The sequence below is a fragment of the Vipera berus genome (assembly GCF_964194415.1).
Source record: "Vipera berus genome assembly, chromosome: 14".
Taxonomy (NCBI): Eukaryota; Metazoa; Chordata; class Lepidosauria; order Squamata; family Viperidae; genus Vipera; species Vipera berus.
The window spans coordinates 2,272,615-2,294,745 of NC_138217.1; the positions used below are offsets into that span (position 1 = coordinate 2,272,615).

Genomic DNA, 22,131 nt, shown 5'->3' on the forward strand with positions numbered 1-22,131 from the left:
GATAAAATATTACGCCTCTCTGCAGAGCACTTGTGAGCAATCTCCAGCCTTCTCCTTTGTCTGAGGAGGAGCTGCAAAGAGCCGGTGTCCCGGCTGGCTTCAGTAGGCCAAGCTCAAGGGCTCTGCTCTGCAGTCGGCCGTTTCTTCCCCAGGAGTCTTGGGAGAGGCCCGGTCTGCCCATGTTGGCCTGCTGTGTAGGTCACCCCGCCTGGGGACAGGAAGGCTGCTGGACGCCCCCCCCCCCCCGGCTTTCAGCTGCTCTCCCAGGACAGTCTCAGTTCCACATTGCACATAATCAGGAGCTCAGCAAAGGTGGGGAGAATGGAGCCCACGGTTCTTAGACTAGGAACTGGGCTTGCACTGATCTCAGTGGCCTTACGGCAGCTTAAAATCCCATCACAAGAGCAGCTGCGGGATGGGAGTTCGGGAGATGAATCACCAGAAAAAGGAGAATGACCTCATTTGGCCTTCAAGGCAATTGGATAAAGGGGCATTATTGAATCTGTGTGCCAGGCTGCGTGAAATGGGCAAGGCCCTGGTAAAGGCATCATTGGCTGTTTTGTCCGCTGGCAGAGACCTCCACACATTCTCATTGAGATGTTGGTATAGCTCCCTTCCATAAACGGAGAGCAAAGCATCACATACGGCCAATGGAAACGCTCTCTGTGGAAACAGATGTCACGAGATAATTGGCTGAAGCCAGGGCTCAGATCTTTCCTGTGGTACACGTGGTTTCTGTGGCATTTTGGATCACTCAAAGTCCAGTGCAATCTAATCCTGGACCGAGAGTCCACAAGATTCTAATTCCTATCCTGATTTGTGGCTTTGTTGCCTGTGGGTCACTCTAAACATATTACATGTCCTTCCCACCTGTGGTATGATTGTAACCAACCCAGTTTAAATCTCAATTCTCTGGTGATTCTCTGGGCCTTGGAGCCCTTTATCTTGGGAGGCTCCAGAGGATTCTACTGCAGAGGCCCCCAACCTTTTGGGCACCAGGGACCGGTTCTGTGGAAAGAGGTTTTTCCACAGACCGGGGTGTGTGTGGGTGTGCGTGGTTTTGTGTGCTGCCTGCATCCTGCGGATGGGGCTTTGCTTGTTTGTGCGGACTGGTTGCTGGCATGCCATGGACCGGTACTGGTCCATGGACCGGGGGTTGGGGACCCTTGCTCTACTGGGATCCTCCATTATTGAGATGAGATCACCAGGATCAGCAGCTGTCTGTGCCAACCAAGGCACATACTTGTTTTGCCATTCCTACTCACATTTTCACCAATCTGCTGATCCTACAAAAGAAACATAGCTCTCATTTGCATAAGCTGAATGTCTTCAGATGGAGTAGCTTATTTTGGACTAGTAGAACCTCTGGAATTACGAGAGCTAATGCTCCCTAAAGAACAAGATTCTTCATTTCAGATCTATATTCCCATGAGGTCAGAATAGTAAATGAGTTCTAAAAATTGTTGACACTGACTTCAAAGTAACCGAAAGAAGTATGTGGTTCCTGCTTGAAGTAATATATTTGCACTCTCCTACAAAGCAATTTCTTCCAGACAGCGGAGAGCTTCCCCTAAAGGGCAGAGGAGGCAAAAGAGCCCTTACAGAATAACAGAGTTGGAAGGGACCTTGGAGGTCATCCAGTCCAACCCCCTGCTCAGGCAGGAGACCCTATACCATTTGGGACAAATGACTGTCCATTCTCTTCTTAAAGGCCTCCCGCAATGGGGTCACCAGCGTAAACCAGTTTTAGCTGGATTTTAAATGCTAGAGCGCTTGGCCCATAGAGATCCAGATTAGAGGTCCATGTGCAATAATGAATTGAAACCCTGAGGAACCTGAAGCAGAGATCTGGCCTGTACCAGTTCTAGAGGTTTAGGTCTTTATCTTTAAAAATCTGTGAATCATAAAGGTGGCTGATCACCTCCTTTAAAAAAACTAGCATCATGAACATAGGCTTCATATGTGTGTCTTGGGCAAATGTAAGATAGCCTTCAGGATCTTGGGGCCCCGGGCAGCAACAGCTTGTTCTTTCAGTAGAAGATTGAAAAATAGCTACTAAATATTTAGAAGCCTTAATTTGCTGCTTCTAGATGCCATTGAGCCTCCAGCAATGCCAACGACTTGCAAGGTTCTTGACGGCACCACCGATAGCTTCCTCTTCGGTAACCAATGACCAGTTTTTCCTGAGTGCAGAATGAGGGCGTGAAGGCTCGGCTTTGGACTGCTTTGCATGGGAGTTGGGGTGGCTGCTGTGCCATCGGTGTAGAGCAGGGGCCTCCAGCCTCAGCAACCTCGAGACTTGTGGATTTCAGCTCCCAGAATTCCTCAGCCATGCTGGCTGAGGAATCCTGGGAGTTGAAGTCCACAAGACATAAAGTGGCCAAGGTTGGGGACCCCTGGTGTAGAGGACTGGCTGGAGCTCTGCCCTGGGGAAGAACAGAAGTGAGGGTGAAAGGCACCCGACTGGGGCAACAGCAGCCTGCACCGAGCCTGAGAAATTGACTCAGTCACCCTCTCCAGACAAGGATAAAGAGGAAGGGGTGTTAGATCTCCCTTCAAAAAGCACGGAGGGCGAAGCATTGAGTCTTACTGGGAAGAAAGTTCTTTTGTGGAGAACAACAGGATATTTATGACAATTGGCAAAAGTGAAGGAACTTGTAAACAAACCATCTTTGTAACAGTAAGAGGAAAATATTCCAGCTTCTTGGAAAGTTGTAATCAATATTTCTTGTTTTAGCTCCACGTTGGTTATCTCAAAACCCAAGGAATCTAAATACTGGGCCCAGAAGCTACAATTTCTAAAATCTTCTATAAGGGCCTAAAATTATCCCCAAGGATAAGGAATGCCAAAGATCTCTGCATAAAGGCAGGTGTTAATTAGAATTTAAGGTGTCAGGGTCCCCATATGAGTCATCAGATACTGGGCTCAACTGAAGTACAGAGCGGTGTTGATGACACACTGCAGAATCTTCTAGGTGACTTTGAAAACAGTAAAACTGCTGTCTCCCGTCTAGATCAGACAATAGGATGGGGCCTTTCAGTGGGAGTCTGGCCAGGCAGGTTTGCCCCGGACAATCTAAGAGAAGCCATCACTGCTAGTTTGGATATCTCTTTTAAAGATGTTTTATCAGTTTTGGAGACACAATAAGTAACCTGTAATTCTGGCACCACATCTGTCCCAGTGTATATATTCCCCTTTGATGATCCCTTTCTACAGATCCAAGATGGGTGAATCAGAGTTAATGATCATTTGGGCCAGCTGCCAATTCCTGTGATCCTTTATACTTGTAGTGATACACTGAAGATGGATTAAGCCATTCGTTGAAGGGGAGAATCGGCACTTGAGGCAACTATAAAGAGTTTGGGTCAAGTCTAGCCATAAGACCAACAGGAAGCACTACAACAGAATCATGATACGCCAATATCAAGAAATAATATTCGGGCTTATCATTGCCATGGGTTTTTCTCAGTAACTGCGGAGGAGGATGGCCAAAGCCAATGGACACCGAGAGGCCTTCCTTCTGGCCGTGGTCCATCAGGCGAACTCGCAGTAGGCAAGCGTTATACCTTGACTCTGCCTTATTGGGGCAAAATGTGCACTTTCAGATGCTTCCTCCCCTCTTTCCTTTCCTTTAGTTATATTGTGCTATGGCTGCTGACACTTTTTATTTTCTACCAAAACCCAGCCCGAAGCTATGGAGTGTTTGCAGCATAATTTCATAAGGCTTGTGGGCTGTGAATCTTACTGGAAGCAACCATCCCAGTCAGCAGGAGGGCTCAAGCCGGGAATTAGCCTGGACTCATTATGTAAATACAAGAAGGCAAAGTGTCACACACACACACACACACACACACACACACACACACACACACACACACACACTGCCTCTGAGCCTTAGTTAATGGTTCCAAGAGAAAAGCTGCCGGTCTGGGGAGATTCCTGTATTATTGGCAGCGAAGAATAAAGTAGCTAGTTTGAACTCTGCAGTTGTGGGTCTGGTTGTTTGGGCTTGCAAAATCAGTTCAAGGCCGGGGTCATTGCATTTTATTCTGGGATGTCCAGGCGTTCCTTCCTTGCCAGAGATGCAAAGCTATTTGGGCCTTCAGGAAGGAGGAAGCAGAGCCCTGAAAAACGTCCTGGCCTCTTCTCTCCCACGGTTGCCACTTGATCCAGGACCAGTCTTCTCTCCCACGGTTGCCACTTGATCCAGGACCAGTGGAGGGAACCCGTCTGGAGGACAGGCAGGCTGAGCTGGGTGGGCCTTTTTTGACCATGGAGCTACGTAGGCCAGCCTTTGGGGGAGGGGAATTGCCTTGGCCACGAAAGAGGGGCTGATTTCTTACTCCTGATAATTGGTCAGCTTCTGCAGTCTCTGGTTCTAAATCCAGAGGCAGAAATGTAAGTAATAGTCCTAGTTTGCATATTCAGCATTACAAAAAGCTATTAATTGAATCAGACCTACCACAAGATGCTGTAATTCTTGCCTATCTGTGATAAAGTGTTTCCATTGCTTTGTGCAGGTTAAAAATGGGCTCATTTCCACTCTGACTGCTTCCTCATATAGTCATAAATCACTATGTGAAGGGAGAGGACGGAGGACGCTCCGGGATGAACAGTGAAAAACAGCCACCGAGCACTTCCACGTTTCCTTCTGGAATGGATTTTGTGGAAGGTGGTGGGAAGGAGTAGCTGATGGAAGGTGGCTTTTGGCTTCTGCCATCAAAATCAATTAAGCATCCAATTAGCACTCTGCAAGGAGGTCACCCCATCTGAGATGCAAATGGCTCCTCTTTGCGGTACCTTAACATGGGTCCCCAACCCCCTGTTTCGTGGACTGGCACCGGTCCACGGCATGCCAGAAACCGGGCCATGCAAACAAACGGAAGCCCCATCCACGGGATTCAGGCAGCAGGCAAAACCAGCCCCCCCCCCGGTCCGTGGAATAACCTCTCCCACAGAACTGGTCCCTGGTACCCAAAAGGTTGGGGGCCGCTGCCTTAACAGGTTCTGCAAAAGGGTCTTGGCCTAACTGGGGAAATGTCTCTTTGTGCCCTGAAGGGAGACATCCTTGTGCATGTGGATTGCTCATCCTGCCCCTTCTCAGTGCTGGATGTGGAAGGGTGTTAATAGTGGGTTCCCTGCCCTGACTTTTTTTGTCTTCTATTCAGTCATGTGGAATTCTTGGAGACTGCTTAGACACAGTTCCCGTTAAATCAAAAGAGGATCTGTGCCCCCGTCTGCTTCCCAGGTCCCTGCTCCTGATGTGAAACTTTGCCGGGCGGACTTTTCTCTTTTTCCCCTCAAACTGCAGACGGTCCGGCTGAATCCTTCCCCCCCCATCTCTCTCTAGGTCTCCTTGTACAAGTCGGTGCCAACCCGCCTGCTCTCCCGTGCGTGGGGCCGGCTGAACAGCATGGAGCTGCCCACCTGGCTTCGGAAGCCCATCCTCAGCCTCTACATCTGGACCTTTGGGGTGAACATGAAGGAGGCGGCTGTGGAGGACCTCCATCACTACCGCAACCTGAGTGAATTCTTCCGACGGAAGCTGAAACCCCAGGCACGGCCCGTCTGCAACCGGCACAGCGTGGTCAGTTTCCGGGTCAAAGGGCAGCTGCCCTGCTTCCTCCTTTTCCATTTTTGGGTAGGGAGGTTGTAGAAAAGCCTTTTAAATTTCAGTTAAAATTGTTTTAATGCTGCTTGTTTGGGTAGGTTAACTACATCCATATTATTATTGCACTTAATGAAAATAGAACAAACTACTGTAAGTTTGAGCAACCATCGGTGTTGTTTAATCGAAGTGGAAGAGAAAATAGCATCCAGCTTCTTTTTGCTCTTTCTCCTCCACAGGTCAGCCCTTCGGATGGAAAGATCCTCAGTTTTGGGCAAGTGAAGAACTGTAAAGTAGAACAAGTAAAAGGCATCACTTACTCTCTCGAGTCCTTCCTGGGTCCCCATGCCAATCACGACAACTGCCAAAATAATCCAAGTAAGTCGTCCCTTTGAGCTCCAGGATCCTTCTTTCCAGACAGTTGGCTAGCGGGGCAGAGGTAGCATTCCTCTCCCCCTTCCTGGACAGTCTTTGAAGCCTCTTTAGAAGGATGAATTGCAGCAGACGAGGCAGCCGGTCTCCACTCACTCCCTAGAGACATCAGGAGGAATGGCGGCCCAGAGTTAAGGAACCAGGTGCGCTTCGCATCTGCACTGCCTCCCCCTCGCTTCGGCTCAGCGGAACAGGCAGCATTGGGCTCCAGAGGCGAAGGTTGGGAGGCAGCCTTGTCTGTGCTGCGGGAGGAGTGAGGGGGAGGCTCAGCACCACAGGGCAGCCAGGAGAGTGAGAGAAGCCGTTCCAAGGAGGAGGCCCGGCTTTTATTTGGTTTCTCTTTATTGCTCGTACACCCTGCCAGTCCTCCAAGGAGGCAAACTCCATCCACATCTTTGCCACAAGGTGCTGGACGGAGAGAAGGTCTCGGGCAGGCGTTCAATCACTGCCCTGCCCTCACGGTCCGCTCTCTGGCCAAGGATGAGCAGATCTCCAGAGATCTCTTGTCAGAAGATGCAATGATTTCCAGGGTAGTTTTTTCAGAAGCCACGTTTGCAGTGTTTGGCGCCCCAGTGGCTGTTCAGCTCCTAACCCTCACGCACAAGGAATAAGTGGTATTCTGTAACTCAGTCTGATGGCTATTTAATATCAATATATGCAGTGAAATTCGCAGGGGGAAGATGCATGCCGGTGTGCCCCTGCCGTTTCTCTTGTGTTCGCTTCTGGATTTTCATCGGTCATGAATCTGGAATGAGAGAGCTCAAGATCGGCATTCCAGCTTTGCTTCTCAGTTTCTCCATGTCCCGAATAAGACCACATGTAGCAGTAGGTGCTTTGTGGAACTAAAAAGTTGCCAAGGAAACGCTAATTCCCATCACCAAGTCTCAAGGGACATTTAGACTTACCTTGTTTTTAAACCTACGGCTGTTGTAGGTGTCCTCCCCATCCAGTTGCCTCTTGGTCTTACCGCTCTGTGTTGGGCTCTCCATGCAGGTGATGCCTTTAGCTTTGTTTGGAGTAGGTGAAGGAGTGAGTGATTTGAGTTGCTGGATCAACAACAAGGCAGCTTTGCGGTTCTTTTCTCAGAAAACCTTTCCTCTGCTGCTCTGTTCCAGCTTCCTGTTGCGACTCCTTCCAAAAACAGCTGGTTACAAAAGACACCAACGAGCTCTTCCATTGTGTGATTTACCTGGCCCCCGGGGACTACCACTGCTTCCACTCGCCCACCGACTGGAAGGTCTCTCATCGGCGTCACTTCCCAGGTAGGTCTCCTTTCCACAGGTGGGAGACCCAGAGGCAGCAGCTCTTCGCACATGGACATTTGCTCAAAGAACAAGTAGAACACGCTCAGGAGCATCCATTCCTCACAGTGGCCTACAAACTGCTTCTGTGTTTATTTGATAATATGGCTGCCCACTCACTCTCAGTGACTCTGGGCAGCTTACAAACAATAAAAACCCGATATAAAAGAATAAAAGCAACAGCCCCACGCCACCCCGTGACAACAATAAATCTAACGAGCCACTTGACAGGCTCCATCCCACTCTGGGTTCCCCAGGCCCGATGGCCCATCGCACACTCTTCCCTACTTGATTGAGGCCAGACTCGCTAACTTATGCTGCACATTTCCGCAAGAGGTTCTTCTCCCCACTTAAGAGAATTCAGGAGTTGGTGATTCTCCCCACACTCCTCTGCAGGTAGACAAGAAAACCTGACAAACGGGAAGCCACGAGTTAGAAATAATTTTGGGATACAAAGTCTTTGTCCAGGGATCGATCAAAGCCGGCTGTTCCAAAGCCAGATTGGCCCGCAGCTCCAAGGCAGGGAGCTTTCTTTGCTTAGCAAATGCCGGGGTCCTTCGGCCATGGATGACTGGGAGGCGCAGGGCATCCTAGCAAGAAATGGGGCTGGGTGGAGTCTTGTGAAGCCCCACTGACAGCAGCAGGTGACTAGGACCAGGAGACCAAAAGGGAGGGGAAGACTTTAAGCACTTTCCCACCACCTCTGCCCCCCCCAAAGATCCAGAAGAGCCCCCACCTTAGCTCACTTGGGAGACCTTCCTTATCCCCACAGCAGCTCAGACAGAGCAGCGGCCCAGAGCTGTATGTAACCTTGGAGCAGATCCCTTCCTGGGGGAAGGAATCAAGTCCCCACCTCTAGTTTTTCTCTCTCAGCCTGCCCTGGCAAGCCTTCTCGCCCTCTCTCTTCGCTAGCACTTACACTAACAGTCCGTACCACCCCGCAGTGCTTTACAGCCCTCTCTGTGCGGTGTACAGAGTCAGCCTCTTGCCCCCAACAATCAGGGTCCTCATTTTACCGACCTTGGAAGGATGAAAGGCTCGAATCAACCTCGAGCCGGTCAGGAACAAACTCCAGTCTGTGGGCAGAGTTAGCCTGCAGTACTACACTTTAACCCCTCCCCACCAGAGCAGTAGGTTCAACGGACGTTAGGGGACTCCTTCTCTGGTAGACATTGTCTTCAAATGCCTGCTGAACTACTTTCCAACATTGCTGGAGACATTAGACGGCCTCAGAGGTCTTCTGGCATCTCCCCTCCCACGACCTCAGTTCTGTTTCCAGCTTCTGGAAGCAGCAGCTGGATCAGCCAAAACCACGGCAGAGACTTGCTGTCTCCCCAGGTGCCCTGATGTCTGTGAACCCTGGCGTGGCACGTTGGATCAAAGAACTCTTCTGTCATAACGAGCGGGTCGTCCTGTCGGGCTTCTGGAAACACGGCTTCTTTTCCTTGACCGCAGTGGGAGCTCAGAACGTGGGATCCATCCGCATTTACTGCGATCAGGTGAGGAAACCTCGAAGGGAGGCTGGGTTGTTTGAGCGGCCGTCAGGTGGGCGAGCCCCAGCATCCCTGCGTCCTGGCCCCTGCCCAGGGGCACAAGGAGACCAGGCTGCAGAGTGGCTGGAGGGCTGCCAGGTGATTGAGTTGGCAAGGGGGCAGCTTAGGTGGTTTGTGAACCCCGAAAGCTGCTCCTGCCACTAGGAATACACCCACCTGGGGCTAAGGCCGGCACGGCTTCCACAGGAGCGTCAGAGGGCCCCCCCCTTGGGTTCCCCATCAGCCTCGCCCATCTTTAACGCACTGAGCGAGTTCAGGCCATAGATGAAGAGTGAAAGTGGCCCACTGCGTCTCCCTCACCTGCCCGGCAACCCCCTTCTCCCTTCCTCCCTCCTGGCAGAAGCTGCAGACCAACAACCCCAGCTACAGCAAAGGATCCTACAACGACTTCAGCTTCGTAACCGGCAAGAACGAGGAAGGCGTTCCCATGAGGAAAGGAGAACATTTAGGCGAATTTAATTTAGGCTCAACAATTGTTCTGATCTTTGAGGCGCCCAAAGACTTTAACTTCTACTTGAAGCCCGGCCAGAAAATACGCTTTGGGGAGGCTTTGGGGTCCCTCTAGGGTCTCCGTGGTCCGAGGGGAGGGGCTTTCCTGTGGACAGGGACTCTGTTCGTACATGGAAGCCGTTTGTGTGGTGGAGCGCTGCTCAGCGGGACCTGAGTGAAGAGAACGAGTCCTGGGTCTTGACCTGGGGGGGGCCGGGCTGGTCTCTTCGGGAGGGCTGCGGATGGGTCGGGGACTGTGGCCTTCAAGGATGTTGACCGGGGGGGGGGGTTTCTTCCTTCCGGGCTCTGAAGTTTCTTCCTCTGGCTCCACACGCAGCTGGCCTTTGTGCGGCTCCTCTGCTCTGCGCCGAGAAGAAGAGGAAAGGCAGAAGGAAGCTCTCTTCTTTAAAGGGACACGATCCAACTGGCCTGCTTAACCCTCAAATTCACTTTATCTACACCAGTGTTCCACTCCAATCCTGGAGAAGGGGGAGGGCTCAAAAGAAAAAACGCAGCTTGAAATCCGACTAAGGAACCTGCTAAACATCTCCTCGTCTCCCTTTAAAGCAGAGGTTTGTGCTCCGTCTGAGCCTCCAACACTGTCCGTGTTCAGCATTTCACCCGGATCGGGGGAGCCCAGCTGACCTCTTCCTCTGGCTCATTCCAACTTCCCAAACTGTCCTGCTGTGCTGGGCCTTCCCTTTTTCTGTCTTGCACAGGGGATCTCGGATCCCCTCTCTTGAACCTGGCCTGTGAAAACACACACCAGTCCCACTAGGAAGGATCGGAGTTCGTTTCTCTTCCCTCTGCCCAGGACAACTTAAAGAAACACTATGAGGAACATTGAACAATTCTCATGTCTTCTCCTATGTATTAACTTCCAGTTCTCTGCTGGAGCTGTTCCAAGGATGAGGCTGAGGAGGAATCAGAATTGATCACTATAAATTCTCCACTTTGCCCTAAAATATCTTTTATAGGCTTCAGACTTTGGGGTTATGGCCATAGAAAAAAAGGAGAGTTGTCTGTCCTTTTTTTCCTATGGCCAGTAGTTTTCAGAGACAACTTGCTGTAGCTAAATGTAGAGCAGAACTTGGTCTGACAAGTCCTGTGTGTGACGCTGCATACCTATGATAAGGGCCTTTATCTGTGGCTGTGAGGGATGAAAGGCAGAAAGTGGTCCTTTGTGATGGCCGCTTCCTCCCCTTCCTTTCTTTCCCACAAGCCAGAAGCGAAGTTCTTAACCAGAAAACAGCTTTTTAATCCTCCATCGTCCCGTGCCCTGCTGCATACGGCCCCAGGAGGTCACCAGGAGCCACACGACAGACAGCCGTGCCTCGCTCTATTAGAGGAGGGGAATTACTTGCTTCTCTTTGCTAGTCTCTTTGCAGTCCGACTCTGAGCCTTCCGCTTCCCTGTTGCTCTGTTCTGCTGTACAGGAGCCCCTTCAGTTGGTCTCCATCGGAAGGTGGTTCTGGACCAGGTCCTGTGAAACTCTGGGCTCAGGGGGTCACCCAAACCCTAAACAAATGGGGTTTCTTGGTGACGCTGTGAATTTCTCCAACATGGAGAATCCTTTTATTTTTCAACTGTATCAGTAGCACAGTATTTTTGTATGTCAAAATATACAACTTAAGACATTAACTCATTAATGGCAAATGTTTTAAAATAAAAATAAGAACTGACCAAGCTTTGACTTTTAAAGTGTTTTATTTTGGAAAATGCTGTAGATGCGTTCTTAAAAGCAAGCCCCCCCCCTCTCCTGGGGTGGTTGAGTTTGAGGAATGTGCGGGACTATCTAAGCTGGTGGGCGCAGCTCCTCTGGCCCTGCAGAAGGACGGACAGAAGGGCGAGTCCTTCGCTGTGTGATCACGCAGGCAGGAGGTGGAGATGCCTAGGTCTTCAGAGCAGCTTGGATGTCCTGGACACGGTTCACGTATTTCTGCATCAGCTGCCGCTCTCCTTCCAACGTGCTTATAAGTGAGCCAATCTGCACCTTCAGCTGCAAAAGAAAAAAGAAACCAGGAACATGAAGAATCATGTGGGTGAGGGACAGCCTGATTCAACTACAGAGAGATGGCATGCTGTACCTTTCTGAAACTATTATTCCTAAACATTTTCCCATGAGCAACAACCAACTCTCGCACCCCGGCTTCTGCTTACTGCACGTCCTCAATCCCGAGCTGCCAGATCAATTCTAAGTTTACTTCTCAGAGGGATTTGGGGGAAGCAAGAGCAGCTTCATTTACCCCAAGCAGATTCCCAAACAAAATGTGGGTTAGCAGTGTAATCCCTCTGCTAAAAGAAGACCAATATTATTTTGGAGTGTGTTAATGAGAGCACAGAAGTTGGGAGAAGTCACAGTTCCCCTCTCCTTTGCCTTAATTGAGAACTGCTTGGAATATTTCTCCAGTTCTGGGCACCACAGGTGAAAAAAGAGAGACAGACAAACTGGGGCAAGTTCAGAGGGCTACCAAGATGGTGAAGGGCCCACAGCCCAAGCCCTGCACAGTAGGAGAAGTTGAAGAATATGCCTGTGTTTAATCTACAGAAGACCAGATACGACAGCAGTCTTTAAATATCTGGAGGTAACACACAGAGATGGGCTTGTTCTCTTTTCCACGGCCACCTCTGGTGGAAGAAGAACAAGGGTTAAAGGCTAAATAGACATCAGGAGAAACCTCTGGATTGTATGTGCTGACAAGGAGCCAGATGAAGCAAGCCTGGTCTCCTCTTGCTGCAAGTCTTGAAAAGGCTGAGTGGTCGTCTGTCTGAGGTTCCAGCGAATCCTTGACAAGAGTGGAGGGATGGGACTTGTTACGTTCCTTCCAAATTTATGGGTCTGAACCCAATGATTCTCAACATTGGTACTTTTAAGATGAGCAGATTTCAACTCTTAAGCTTGCTGGGGAATTCTGGGAGTTGAAGTCCACATATCTTCAAGCTGCCAAAGTTGAGAAACACTGGTCTAAACTTTGGGCTTGTGTCTAACTAGAATCAATCATAATTTATCTTCTATTTCTTTGCAAATAAAATGGAAAGATATATGAAGGGTGCTAAGCAACCGGAGAATTACGATGCAGCTGCCAATTTTCTGGATTCGGAAGGACTGGATTATCAGGTTCAGAGTGGAGGGGTGGGACTTCTGCTTGAAAATCTAGACCTTGGGGGATGTGTTATATGCACACTCAAGAAAATCAGGATATTCCGTTGTGATAGGGAAAGACACAAAGCAATTTTGTCTAGTAACAGCTCCTCCTGTTCCTACAATGTTCCAATTTCCACCTGTTATTTTTGCTGACTTGTCTTTAAAATCTATGAAGGCAGTTTCCACGCTCAGTGCTACAACTACAGGACAAGAAAGAAACTCAGAGCCTGCCAAAACCAGAAAGTATCTTGGGGGTGGGGGGGGGGTTGCAAGGCTCATTTCCGCTCTTCTTGAAGAAGCTGAAATGTTGTAGCATTTGCTCTGGCCTGTCCAAGGCTACCCTGTCTATCAGTGACCCCAGAAGCCTCCAGTTGATACCTGGCCCAGCTTCTCGCGGATTTCCTGCGCATCGGTGGATTCCCCGACTCCTCCTCTCAATTCCAGCCACTTGCCAAGAAGCCGTTCCTGTCGCTGGCAAAACCTAAAAGGCAAGTGAAAACTCTTCATTTTGCTTCCAGAGAAGCAACAGATCTCTGCCCAAAGCTCACATCAACTGCACTTTTACAGCTGATTGTGATCATTTTATTTTTTTAAACAAAAGTAACAACTGAAAACAATCCGTTAATTAGAAACAATAAAAGAAATAGATATAAAATGGAAGCTAGATAGTGAAACCTCTTCCAAAATAAACACTGACGCTCCTGGGCCACCACGAACAGAACGGAAGAGGCCATCCTTCTTCAAACCAGTCTTGGTTTCCAATCTGCTGTGACCACTAGACAGCCTGGCCACACAGCCACTGCTTTCCATACCCACCTGGAGAACGGCATCCATCCACCCCCAACTTGGCTTCACAAGGAAGTCGGGTGACAACTATCCCCGTTTCAATACCGCCCCACAGGAAGCGTGGGAGGAGAAGAGGGGCTGGCTCCTGGGAGAACAAGCCTGGAGAATCCTAACCCCTGCCCCCCCTCCCCAAAGAGCACCCCCCCAGGCCCCCATCTGGCCCCTTCCTTCCCCACAGAGCACCGCTGTCCAACGGATGCTCTGGGCACCTCCGAAGGAGCAGGGAGAGGAGAGCAGGTAGCGCAAAGCAGGCAGGCCGGCTTCTGCAGCGGTCCTGGGTGCTCTCTGAGCTTGGCTGCATTTATGCAGACCTTTCATTGCCCAAACTAGGTAACGTCATCAGTGCTGGGAAGAAGGAGGAGGTCTTCACGACCATTCTCCACAGCCGAGGAATTCTTCCGATTCAGACTCTTCTACAAGCTGCAAAGCAGAAACCAAGCCCTGAATGGGAACAGAAAAGCATTCTTGGTACACACTTCAGTTCCTGCTGCTGGCTGTAGTAATGCTGCATTTTTTGCCCCATCAGTTGGAGCTCATCCTGCAGATGCTGAACTTCAGCCTCTCCTCGTTTGGTTTCTAAAACAAAAAAGAAGTAACTTGCTTAGCGTTTGGAACATTTTTCCCATCCACTTTTCTTCTAGAAATTATCTCTAGAACTTGCCAAAATTTGTGCAGACTGATCTCTTCCCAGTCTCGTTCAGCAGGCAGAGGAACTGCCAGGACGAAACAGGATTAGATGGTTCCACTGTCTTTTGCTTGAAAGGCTCAACAGCCAACAGCCCCAAATACACAGGTTTTCTTTCGCAAGTTCTTGCCACGCTTATGAGGGGTCAAGGGCCTATTTTCAAAACACTTCAGAATTTCTGCTTCTTTCTTTCCTAAATAGTCTGGATTGGGTTGAGATTCCCTGACACGTGAAAGTACATTTTTCTAAAAAGGGGGGGGGGGATAAAGGAGCTAATTGTAACATTTGCATTCTGCTGATCCCACATGGACTCTAGTGGTTTACACACAATCCAACAATAACCCCCTCAAATGCAATGGTCTATCCAATTAAAACAGCTCCCCCCCGGGATGAAAACCTGGTGACATGAAGCCCCAGACGGTCTCCAGCCCAATCTCCTCTTGACCACCCACCTCAAAACCAGCAGTGAGGGTTCCATTCTGGCCCAAGAAACTCCACACACAAGATGGGCACCGACACAGACATCGTTGCCTTGTTCTTCCTCACACCGTCTCTGTGAGGTGTTCTCACAATGAATCGTTAAAGGTGCTTCCAAGCAAAGGCATCACGCAGAGATGCAATCATGTTAGCTTTATTCATGATAGATCAAAGAGAAAGAAATACTTGGCATGAAAGCATTCATGCCTGCATGTGAGAGAGAAATAAAATAAAACAAAACAAGCTAGGATTACATGACTAAACTAACTAGGAGTAGAAGCAGAACAAGAAGCTGGAAAATGGAGAACAAAGAGCAGCCCCTCGTGCAGAGGTATTTATGGGGGGTCTTGGCCCCTCCTTGACCATAAAACTCTCTCGCCAATGGGGCTGTGGGTCTGGGACCCTTGGCTCATCAGTGGAAGCAAAGAAGTCTCTTTGCCTCCATCTGATGACCCTTTTGGGGAACTGCCAATGGCTGGCACTAAACATCTAACAGTCTCCCTAGGTTGAACTGTGCCCGGGTGCCAAGCCATCTATGGATCTTGGAAGCTTACTGGCAACTAAGGCAGCTCCTGCAACATTGGTGCCACGCTCAGTGGTTCTCCTTCATGAATTGGGGGGGGGGGAGTTCGATCTGACTGCAGCTTCCAAAGGGGCCCCACATACAGCATGCTGCAGTAGCCCATCCCTACAGGTGCCAAGGCCCTGGGTAACGGCTGCAAGGGCTTGAGACGAGTGCTGTCCCCTAGCTGTGGCTTCCAGGTGGCTCTCTAAGGCAGCGGCCCCCAACCTTTCGGGCACCAGGGACCGGTTCTGTGGAGAGAGGATTTTCCGTGGACTGGAGGGGGCCTGGTTTCGTGTGCTGCCAGCATCTCACAGATGGGGCTTTGCTTCTTTCTGCAGCTGTTTCTGGCACGCCATGGCCCGGTGCTGGTCCACTGACCGGGGGTTGGGGACTCCTGCTTTAAGGGTAGCCTTAGATTATCTCCAAGTCACAGGCCTATTTTCTCTGGGAGAGCACAGTTCCATCCAGAACTACAAGGGGACAAGACCAATTTCAGGACAAGCACTACCTCTGCCTTGCCAGGACTCACTCCGTCGTTCCCATCCATTCCCACACACCTTCCTGGCACCGGGTCAAGATTCCCAAGCTTTCCTGCCTTAGTAGGCATCACCATCACAAAACATTTCAGTCCAAACGAGCTAATGACTCCACTCAATGTTTTCCTGGACACATTTAGGAGCAGGATGAGAGAGATGACCCACAAAGGAGCCAGCAGGCTGACCTCTTTCCACTCTGGCACCAACCACTGAAACTGCCCCTTTAAGCGCTGACAGTTTTCCTGATTTTTCCTTCACACAACCTCAGGTAAAAGCCAGGACGGGCATACATCTAGCCCAGTGGTTGCCGAGTCCGTTCTGCAGACTGCTTCACCCACTCGCTCAGAATCTCCAAACCACAAAGAATCCCAAGTTTGTGCAATTTTTTACCAGCAACACATTGCACAAACATCTCAAGGCAGCCCTCCAGTAGCTCTCGACTTTCACCTCCCAGAAGAGAGCAGGCAACGGCTAATCACCAGGTATTCTTTGCTCAAGGTAGTAAGGGTGGGAAACGGAAGACAGTTTCATGGTTATGTATGAACTTTATGTGGCCAAGAACATGTCTAGCTGTATGTAAAGATGTACAGATCAGGCCAATGGCTCAGATGCCGCTGGCACCATGACGATCATAAATTGCTAACCCTTCCTGGAATTCTCTCAGAGTGTGTGGAAGTTGAAGCTGCCCAGCACCATCTGCCAGGGACGCTCCCAACACCAGGGCAGAAGTCCACTCTGGCATCCCAGAAAGTGATTCTGCCACGCACGTTGCTGCATGAGTGGACGTCCAACTTGCCTCTGCAACTCGACCTCAAACAGAGGTATCCAGAGCCTGTCGCGTCAGAGACAAGGGCTTGACTGCCATCCAAGTGCCCCTGAGAATCTCCTCCCCTTCTCCTCTCTTAGGACCACGGCTACTGGAAGACCAAAACCCCAGAGAGGAATTTCCAATAAGGTGGCATCCCACCTTTGTCCAGTCAATCTTCAGTAGCACTTCTTCCTTTTGATAAGCTCAGATCCTAAGAATTCAGGCAAGAATCATTCATCACACTGGAGGAGACCGAGGCTACTCCTGCTATGTGGAGTCTCTTGCAGCTGGCCCTCCTCGCAGGTTTGGGAGTGTGGATGCTTCTAGAGTGACCTATGGCACCACTCGGCCAGAGGGAGACCATACCACGAAGCAAAGACCATACCGTGAAGCAAAGGCTACGCCGCACTCTTTTGCTCCAACCCAATTCAAAAGCTGCTCCAACCCAAGAAGCTCCCAAGAGGCAACTGCATCCTAGGTCAGATCAGAAACTCAAATTTGCAGGAAGACTCGAACTCGGCTCTGTTGAGATTGGCTCCTGGGACGGCGCCTTGCCAGCCTGACTGGCTTTAGCGCCCCTCCCGGTGAACCAGGGAGACGTCTGTCCGAGTCGCTTCCAAACAGGGCTTGAGGAATGTTCCCACCCTCTTTCCTTCGGTCGGGATTCCTGCCTATCCCTGTCCAGCGTCTCCCCCGTATTCTCCACATGTCCCTTCCACGCAGCAGGCCAGGAAAACGTTTCTTCCGAAAGGCTCCCAGGATGCCAGCATTACCTGTTTTTCCGCAGAGAGGAGGACTCCTCCGACTCCTCGTAAAATCTTCAGGGATGAGCAAAGGCCCCCTCGCCTTGCCAGGGGATGCAGCTGGTGGTCCGGGGGAGGGCTGGGGAAGGGCAAAAGAGACCATTGCATCCGTGGCTCTGGGCTGGGCTCGCTGGCCCCACCTGAAGGTCCCTGGAGGCCCCCGGTGTCCCCGGGCTGAGCACCTCGGCCATCGGCCTCTGGACCAAGGGACACCCCGATCCAGCCCCGGGCAAGAGGCTGTGTGGGGGGAGCCGCAGAGCAGGAGGTGCCGCTTTCCAGATGCTCACCGTCTCGACACTCGCCCTCTTTGCCCCCAGCGTGAAGGAGGAGGGGGGCTGCAGCTCTGGGGCAGCACTGGTGGGGCCGTGCAGCCAAGAACTCCCGCTGGGTGGTAGTCCAGATTTGGGAAAGGAACCAGAGGAGTAACCGCGGCCACTGAAAGGGAACAGCGAAGGGTCGATGCTGGGGAGGGCAGACAAGGGGGGCCCCGCAGCCGTTGGCTGAGCAAAACCAGCAGAGCTTCCCAGCCTGTGGGGGAAAGGAGAGGAATGTTTGCTACTTTTTGCACAAATACTCAGTGCTTTTCCTAAACTTTTATCCAATATCCAAATGTCTTTCCTAGGTCTTTTTACCGCAACTTGGAAACAAAGCCATCACACCCAAAACAGCACAAACACACACACACACACACACACTGGTCTATGCTGATAGCCATCCCCTTCCCTTGGCCAAGCCTAGCGCTGGCCAGAGGCCTTCTGTCCACTGACAAACCCTCCTTGGGAATCGGCCAGGGATGCTGGTCCCTGAAAGGGGCGATGCAGCATAGCTGGTAGTTACAGCTCGTGGGTTATTTTTTAACAGGTTCTTATTTAACCATCATAAAGTGGCTTATCTAAAGAGGAAGCTGGAATTCTGCAACTGGAGGTTGAAACAAATTTGCTTGCATAGCTGAATTTGGCTACGATACTAGTCACGATCGGAGCTCTGTCACGTCAAGAGGAAGCCCAGCTGGCAGGTGCAAAAGGTGCCCCATTAAACCTCTGCCATGCAGGGGATGCTGCCTCACCAGGCAGACCAGACAGGAAACTAAACCAGCTGAGCTAACTCGACTCTTTTGTGAGGCTGCCTTAACAGAATTTGCAAGTCTGAAAGTACAAATCTCCTGGGGTCACCTTTACCTCATGAGGGAGGGTCCCTTGCAAGCCTCTCTCTCTGCCCCTTGTGCAGATGTGGGCAGCGTCCTCCCTTATCTGACTGTTCACATGTCTTCACCCCATCTGCCAAGGTCTTTCCCACATACCATTACAATATCTTTGCAGTTTTCCCCGAAACATACATTTTGACTGGGATGCCCGAATGTTTGCCTACACCTGAACTTTGGACCCAAATCAACATGTGGACCAGAAACCTGACCTGACTCTTTCTGTTGTTCTTGCGGTCCACTTACCACTTCTCTGTGTGGGGCAGCCCCCTTTTCTCAGGAAATGGTATCAGGAAATCGGGTCTACGAGGTTGCAGCCTCACCTGGCGAGCAGCGTACCTGTGGGCAGGAGTATGCTGTTTGCTTGACACACACACACACACACACACACACACACACACACACGGGGCAGCAGGCCACCAGCAGGGCACAGGCAAAGTGGCTTTGCACAAGCTGATGGGTTGCCCAAGCTCTCCTCCTCCATCCCCCGGGCCTTTTAACCAGGACTATTTGGGGGGGGGGGGCAAAGAGGCCATCAGGTGGCCAGTAGAAAAGGCAATGCCCAGCCCAGGTTCAGGAAAGGCGGTGGAGAGAGCCACCTCCGAAGGGCCACCTTGTGGCCAAACAGGCCTTCTGCCTCCTCTGAGCTGAAGCCTTCCCACGGCCAGCCCAACGATTCACGGGCGACCGCTCAGGCCAGGCATCCAGGAGGCCTCAAAATGGGGCAGGACTCCCCTCTCAGAGAGTGGCTGCCGGAGAAAAGGGCTGCTCCGACAGTCTGGGCCCGGGGGACGTTTTCTGTTGCAGACATCAGCTCTTCTCTCGCTCCTCCTCTCCAAGGAAACCTGCACCCAGTGCAGCATGTTGCAAGCCAAGCTGGATGCAGCCGCAGAAAAAGCAAATCCAATCCTTGACAGCACTGACCAAAGTACAGGATCTTAACTAAGAAGGCACAGCTCCTCTCCCGTCTACACTGGGGACGTGGCAGGTAGCATCCGGGATCCAGTTCTGGGCAGGGCCATTTGGGAAGGAGCTGGCAAACCGGAGCTGTGATGAGAAGGGGCTGGGAGGAAAACGAGGAGCAGCTGAAGGCCCTGAGGATCTTCAGCCTGGAATAAAGAGGATGGCAGGGAGATGGGGAAGCATCTGCCACGTGGAAGACGGGGCAGAACTCTTCAGGGTTGGTCCAGACAAGGCAAGGTAGGACAATGGCTTTAAATTAGAAAGAGGCCGTTTCTACTGCCTCACTGAGGGAGCTGCTCCTTGACGGATCTGACGTGGTGGACTCTCTTTTGCAGGAAACATGGATGCTCTAAGAGTGGAATTCTCAGGGGTTGGACTAGATGGTCTCTGAGATCCCGTCCAACTCTTCCATTCTGATTTAAAATTCTGACTCACAAATCTGTTAGAATGGAATCTCCAGCAGCCTGGTAGTCGCTTGGCACCCTGGGAAGATTGGCCTGTCCCCCGAGACCACCAGGAAGGACGTGGCCCAGCCTTGGCACCTCAAACGTCACGTGCTTCTTGGCGGGAGTGCCCGAAAGTGCCAGGCTGGGCTTCCGGGAAAGAGCCTTCTGCTTCCACATCAGGGCATAACGGTAGACCAAGTGGTGGCGCTGACACGCAGCCTGCAAGCAAGCACAGGGCAGGAGGGGCTGGTCTCGCTGGCACCCGGACCCCGAATCCCACCCAGCAATGAAAAGCCTGCCCCAAGCAGAAGGCCCCCCCGCATCATCAGGCTGGCATGCAAATCAACTGGCACCCTCACGGGGTGAGAGACGCGTCTCCCAGCCGGGCTCCTGCTTCACCTGCAGCTGATGCTGGGCTTGCAAACGCCCTCGGTGCTGCTTCACGGCGGCCACGAATCTCAGGATGCGGCAGAGGCCCTCGCGCAGCAGCTCCGCCTGGTAGCTCTCGGCCGCCCGTGCGAGCCGGCCCTTCTTCCGCAGCTGCTCCTGCACGAAGCCTCGCCAGGCACTCAGCACCTGCAGCCGAGACAGAGCGGCATCCCCCTGACTTGATGCCCTCTCCCGCGCGCAACAAAGGGAAATGGTGTCTTTGCTCTGGGAGTTGTTAGGAAGAGTGATTGCAATGGCATTCCTCCTGTTTTTGGGATTTCATCCTCCAAATGCCTGTTTCGCAGATGCAGGTGCAGCTTCTGGGCAGGGAGACGTTGGATGCGCCCTCAGGCAACTTGACTGAGCCCTGACAGCAGAACTGGAACAACTCTAGAAATGAAGAACTAAGGAAGTTCCTACGCTGGACAGAATCTGCTTCTGAAGAAGAATTACACCCTACTAGCTTCACATCCCTGTAATTTTAAAGACGGTTTAGGGGGAAATGCCTTTTTTCCTAAGCAGAGAGGCTGAAGAAGTGGCCGGTCAGTGTTGCCAAAGCCCTTCTAGGGAGCCTTCGTGGGTTCAAGAGGCCGGTAAGCAAAGTCAGAGGCTTAAAGGGAGGAGGAAGAGAGTCTAATTGAGCCTCTGTCTCGGCTCTCCTGCGGGGCAGATCCGTTGCTGCATAAACTCTTCTCCTTAACTTTGCCCTCCTTTCCTCGTTGGCTGTGGAATTGCTACTGCACAACCCTGGACAGGATCTGGCCTGGTACGGGTCGCTATCACCTGTTAAAACACTGATGCTCAGATGGTAAAAGGTACCCAGGTGAGAAGATTATGGGGCCTATTTCCCGTGGTTTCGTAACAGAGCGTTTCAAGACCCTTCTAAGAGTTTGGCAGGCTGATAAATATCTGCCTACAGCCTCACTGGATGTAGGAAAAGCTCTCCGTGAAGGACATGCTGTATTAAATGCTTAAAATGTTTAAAAACCTAACGGAAAAGAACTTGAAAATCTTTTCAAAATTCACAACAGATGGTAATCAACAAGATGGAAACTGATCAGTTACATCATTTCAATATCCTGTTTTTTTTCCTTTTACATTTGGAACTGGATAGAACTTTTACTTAGTTGCTTTTTAAAGGTTTGTCTTCTGTTTCCTGTTCCAAATTTTTGCCATTTTCTTTCTTTATCTGGATCTCTTCTTTGATGCAGACAGCATATCATAATCATGCAGCTTTATATAGTGTGTAATAAACCGATATCTAATGTTTCAAGAAACATTAACAGTGAAAAGCTGCATCCAACTAAACAAGGGCTTCGGTGGCTCTGACGGGGTTGGGAGTGGCGGGGGCTGCCTCTCCCCCCTCTGAGGGCCAAACAGCCTCAAGACTCCCCCGCATGATGAAATGTAGCATTTGGCAAGAGCCAGAGGCGGTGGCCGTGGGCGGAGCTGCTGGACCCTCAGCTGACGTGTTAGGAGAATGAGAGCTGCTTCTCCATTCTGGTCCAGCTGGACTCTGGGCTGGTTCTGAGTCAGGAATCTACAGAGGTTCTCAATCATCCAGGTCATAGTTGCCCCTAAGGTGTTTTTTTCAAAAGGTATCTGGAATTTTTTTGTTTTTTCCTGAAAACATTTCGCTTCTCATCTAAGAAGCTTCTTTGGAACTGGAGAAGCCTCTTGAATGAGGAACTAAACGTTTTCAAAGAAAAACACCAAGAAAGTCCAGTCGCCTTTTGAGAAGCAGCCTGGGGACGTCTGAAGCACAATGCCCAACGGACACCCCACCTCCTTGGCACAGCCTCTCAGAGCCACAAATGGTGCTGGAAAGAGGACCGGAAGGTGG

General features: G+C 51.0%; 2 protein-coding genes across 16 annotated transcripts in view; one reads left to right on the forward strand and one right to left on the reverse strand.

Annotated features, from left to right (window-relative positions):
* PISD (phosphatidylserine decarboxylase) overlaps positions 1-11,070 on the forward strand; it is a 63,318-nt gene extending 52,248 nt beyond the window's left edge. For all 3 annotated transcript variants that reach the window (XM_081339031.1, XM_081339033.1, XM_081339032.1), the window contains exons 4-8: positions 5,352-5,588; positions 5,849-5,987; positions 7,157-7,303; positions 8,681-8,841; positions 9,236-11,070. In XM_081339031.1, coding sequence (XP_081195157.1) covers positions 5,352-5,588; positions 5,849-5,987; positions 7,157-7,303; positions 8,681-8,841; positions 9,236-9,460 — 909 coding nt within the window. In that variant the 3' untranslated portion in view covers positions 9,461-11,070. The remainder of the gene's footprint in view (positions 1-5,351; positions 5,589-5,848; positions 5,988-7,156; positions 7,304-8,680; positions 8,842-9,235) is intronic.
* A 2-nt stretch (positions 11,071-11,072) lies between these two features.
* Positions 11,073-22,131, reverse strand: part of SFI1 (SFI1 centrin binding protein) — a 37,671-nt gene continuing 26,612 nt past the window's right edge. For 3 of the 13 annotated variants that reach the window (XM_081339020.1, XM_081339015.1, XM_081339016.1), the window contains 9 exons: positions 20,259-20,435; positions 19,849-20,078; positions 18,697-18,789; positions 17,537-17,777; positions 17,220-17,328; positions 13,852-13,951; positions 12,908-13,010; positions 12,063-12,170; positions 11,073-11,383 (listed from right to left, as the gene is read on the reverse strand). In XM_081339020.1, the coding sequence (XP_081195146.1) occupies positions 11,276-11,383; positions 12,063-12,170; positions 12,908-13,010; positions 13,852-13,951; positions 17,220-17,328; positions 17,537-17,777; positions 18,697-18,789; positions 19,849-20,078; positions 20,259-20,435 (1,269 nt within the window). In that variant the 3' untranslated portion in view covers positions 11,073-11,275. Of the gene's footprint in view, positions 11,384-12,062; positions 12,171-12,907; positions 13,011-13,851; positions 13,952-14,512; positions 14,690-17,219; positions 17,329-17,536; positions 17,778-18,696; positions 18,790-19,374; positions 19,560-19,848; positions 20,079-20,258; positions 20,436-22,131 lie in introns of those variants that run through there. The other 10 variants (XM_081339022.1, XM_081339021.1, XM_081339019.1 and 7 more) reach the window with 9 other exon arrangements.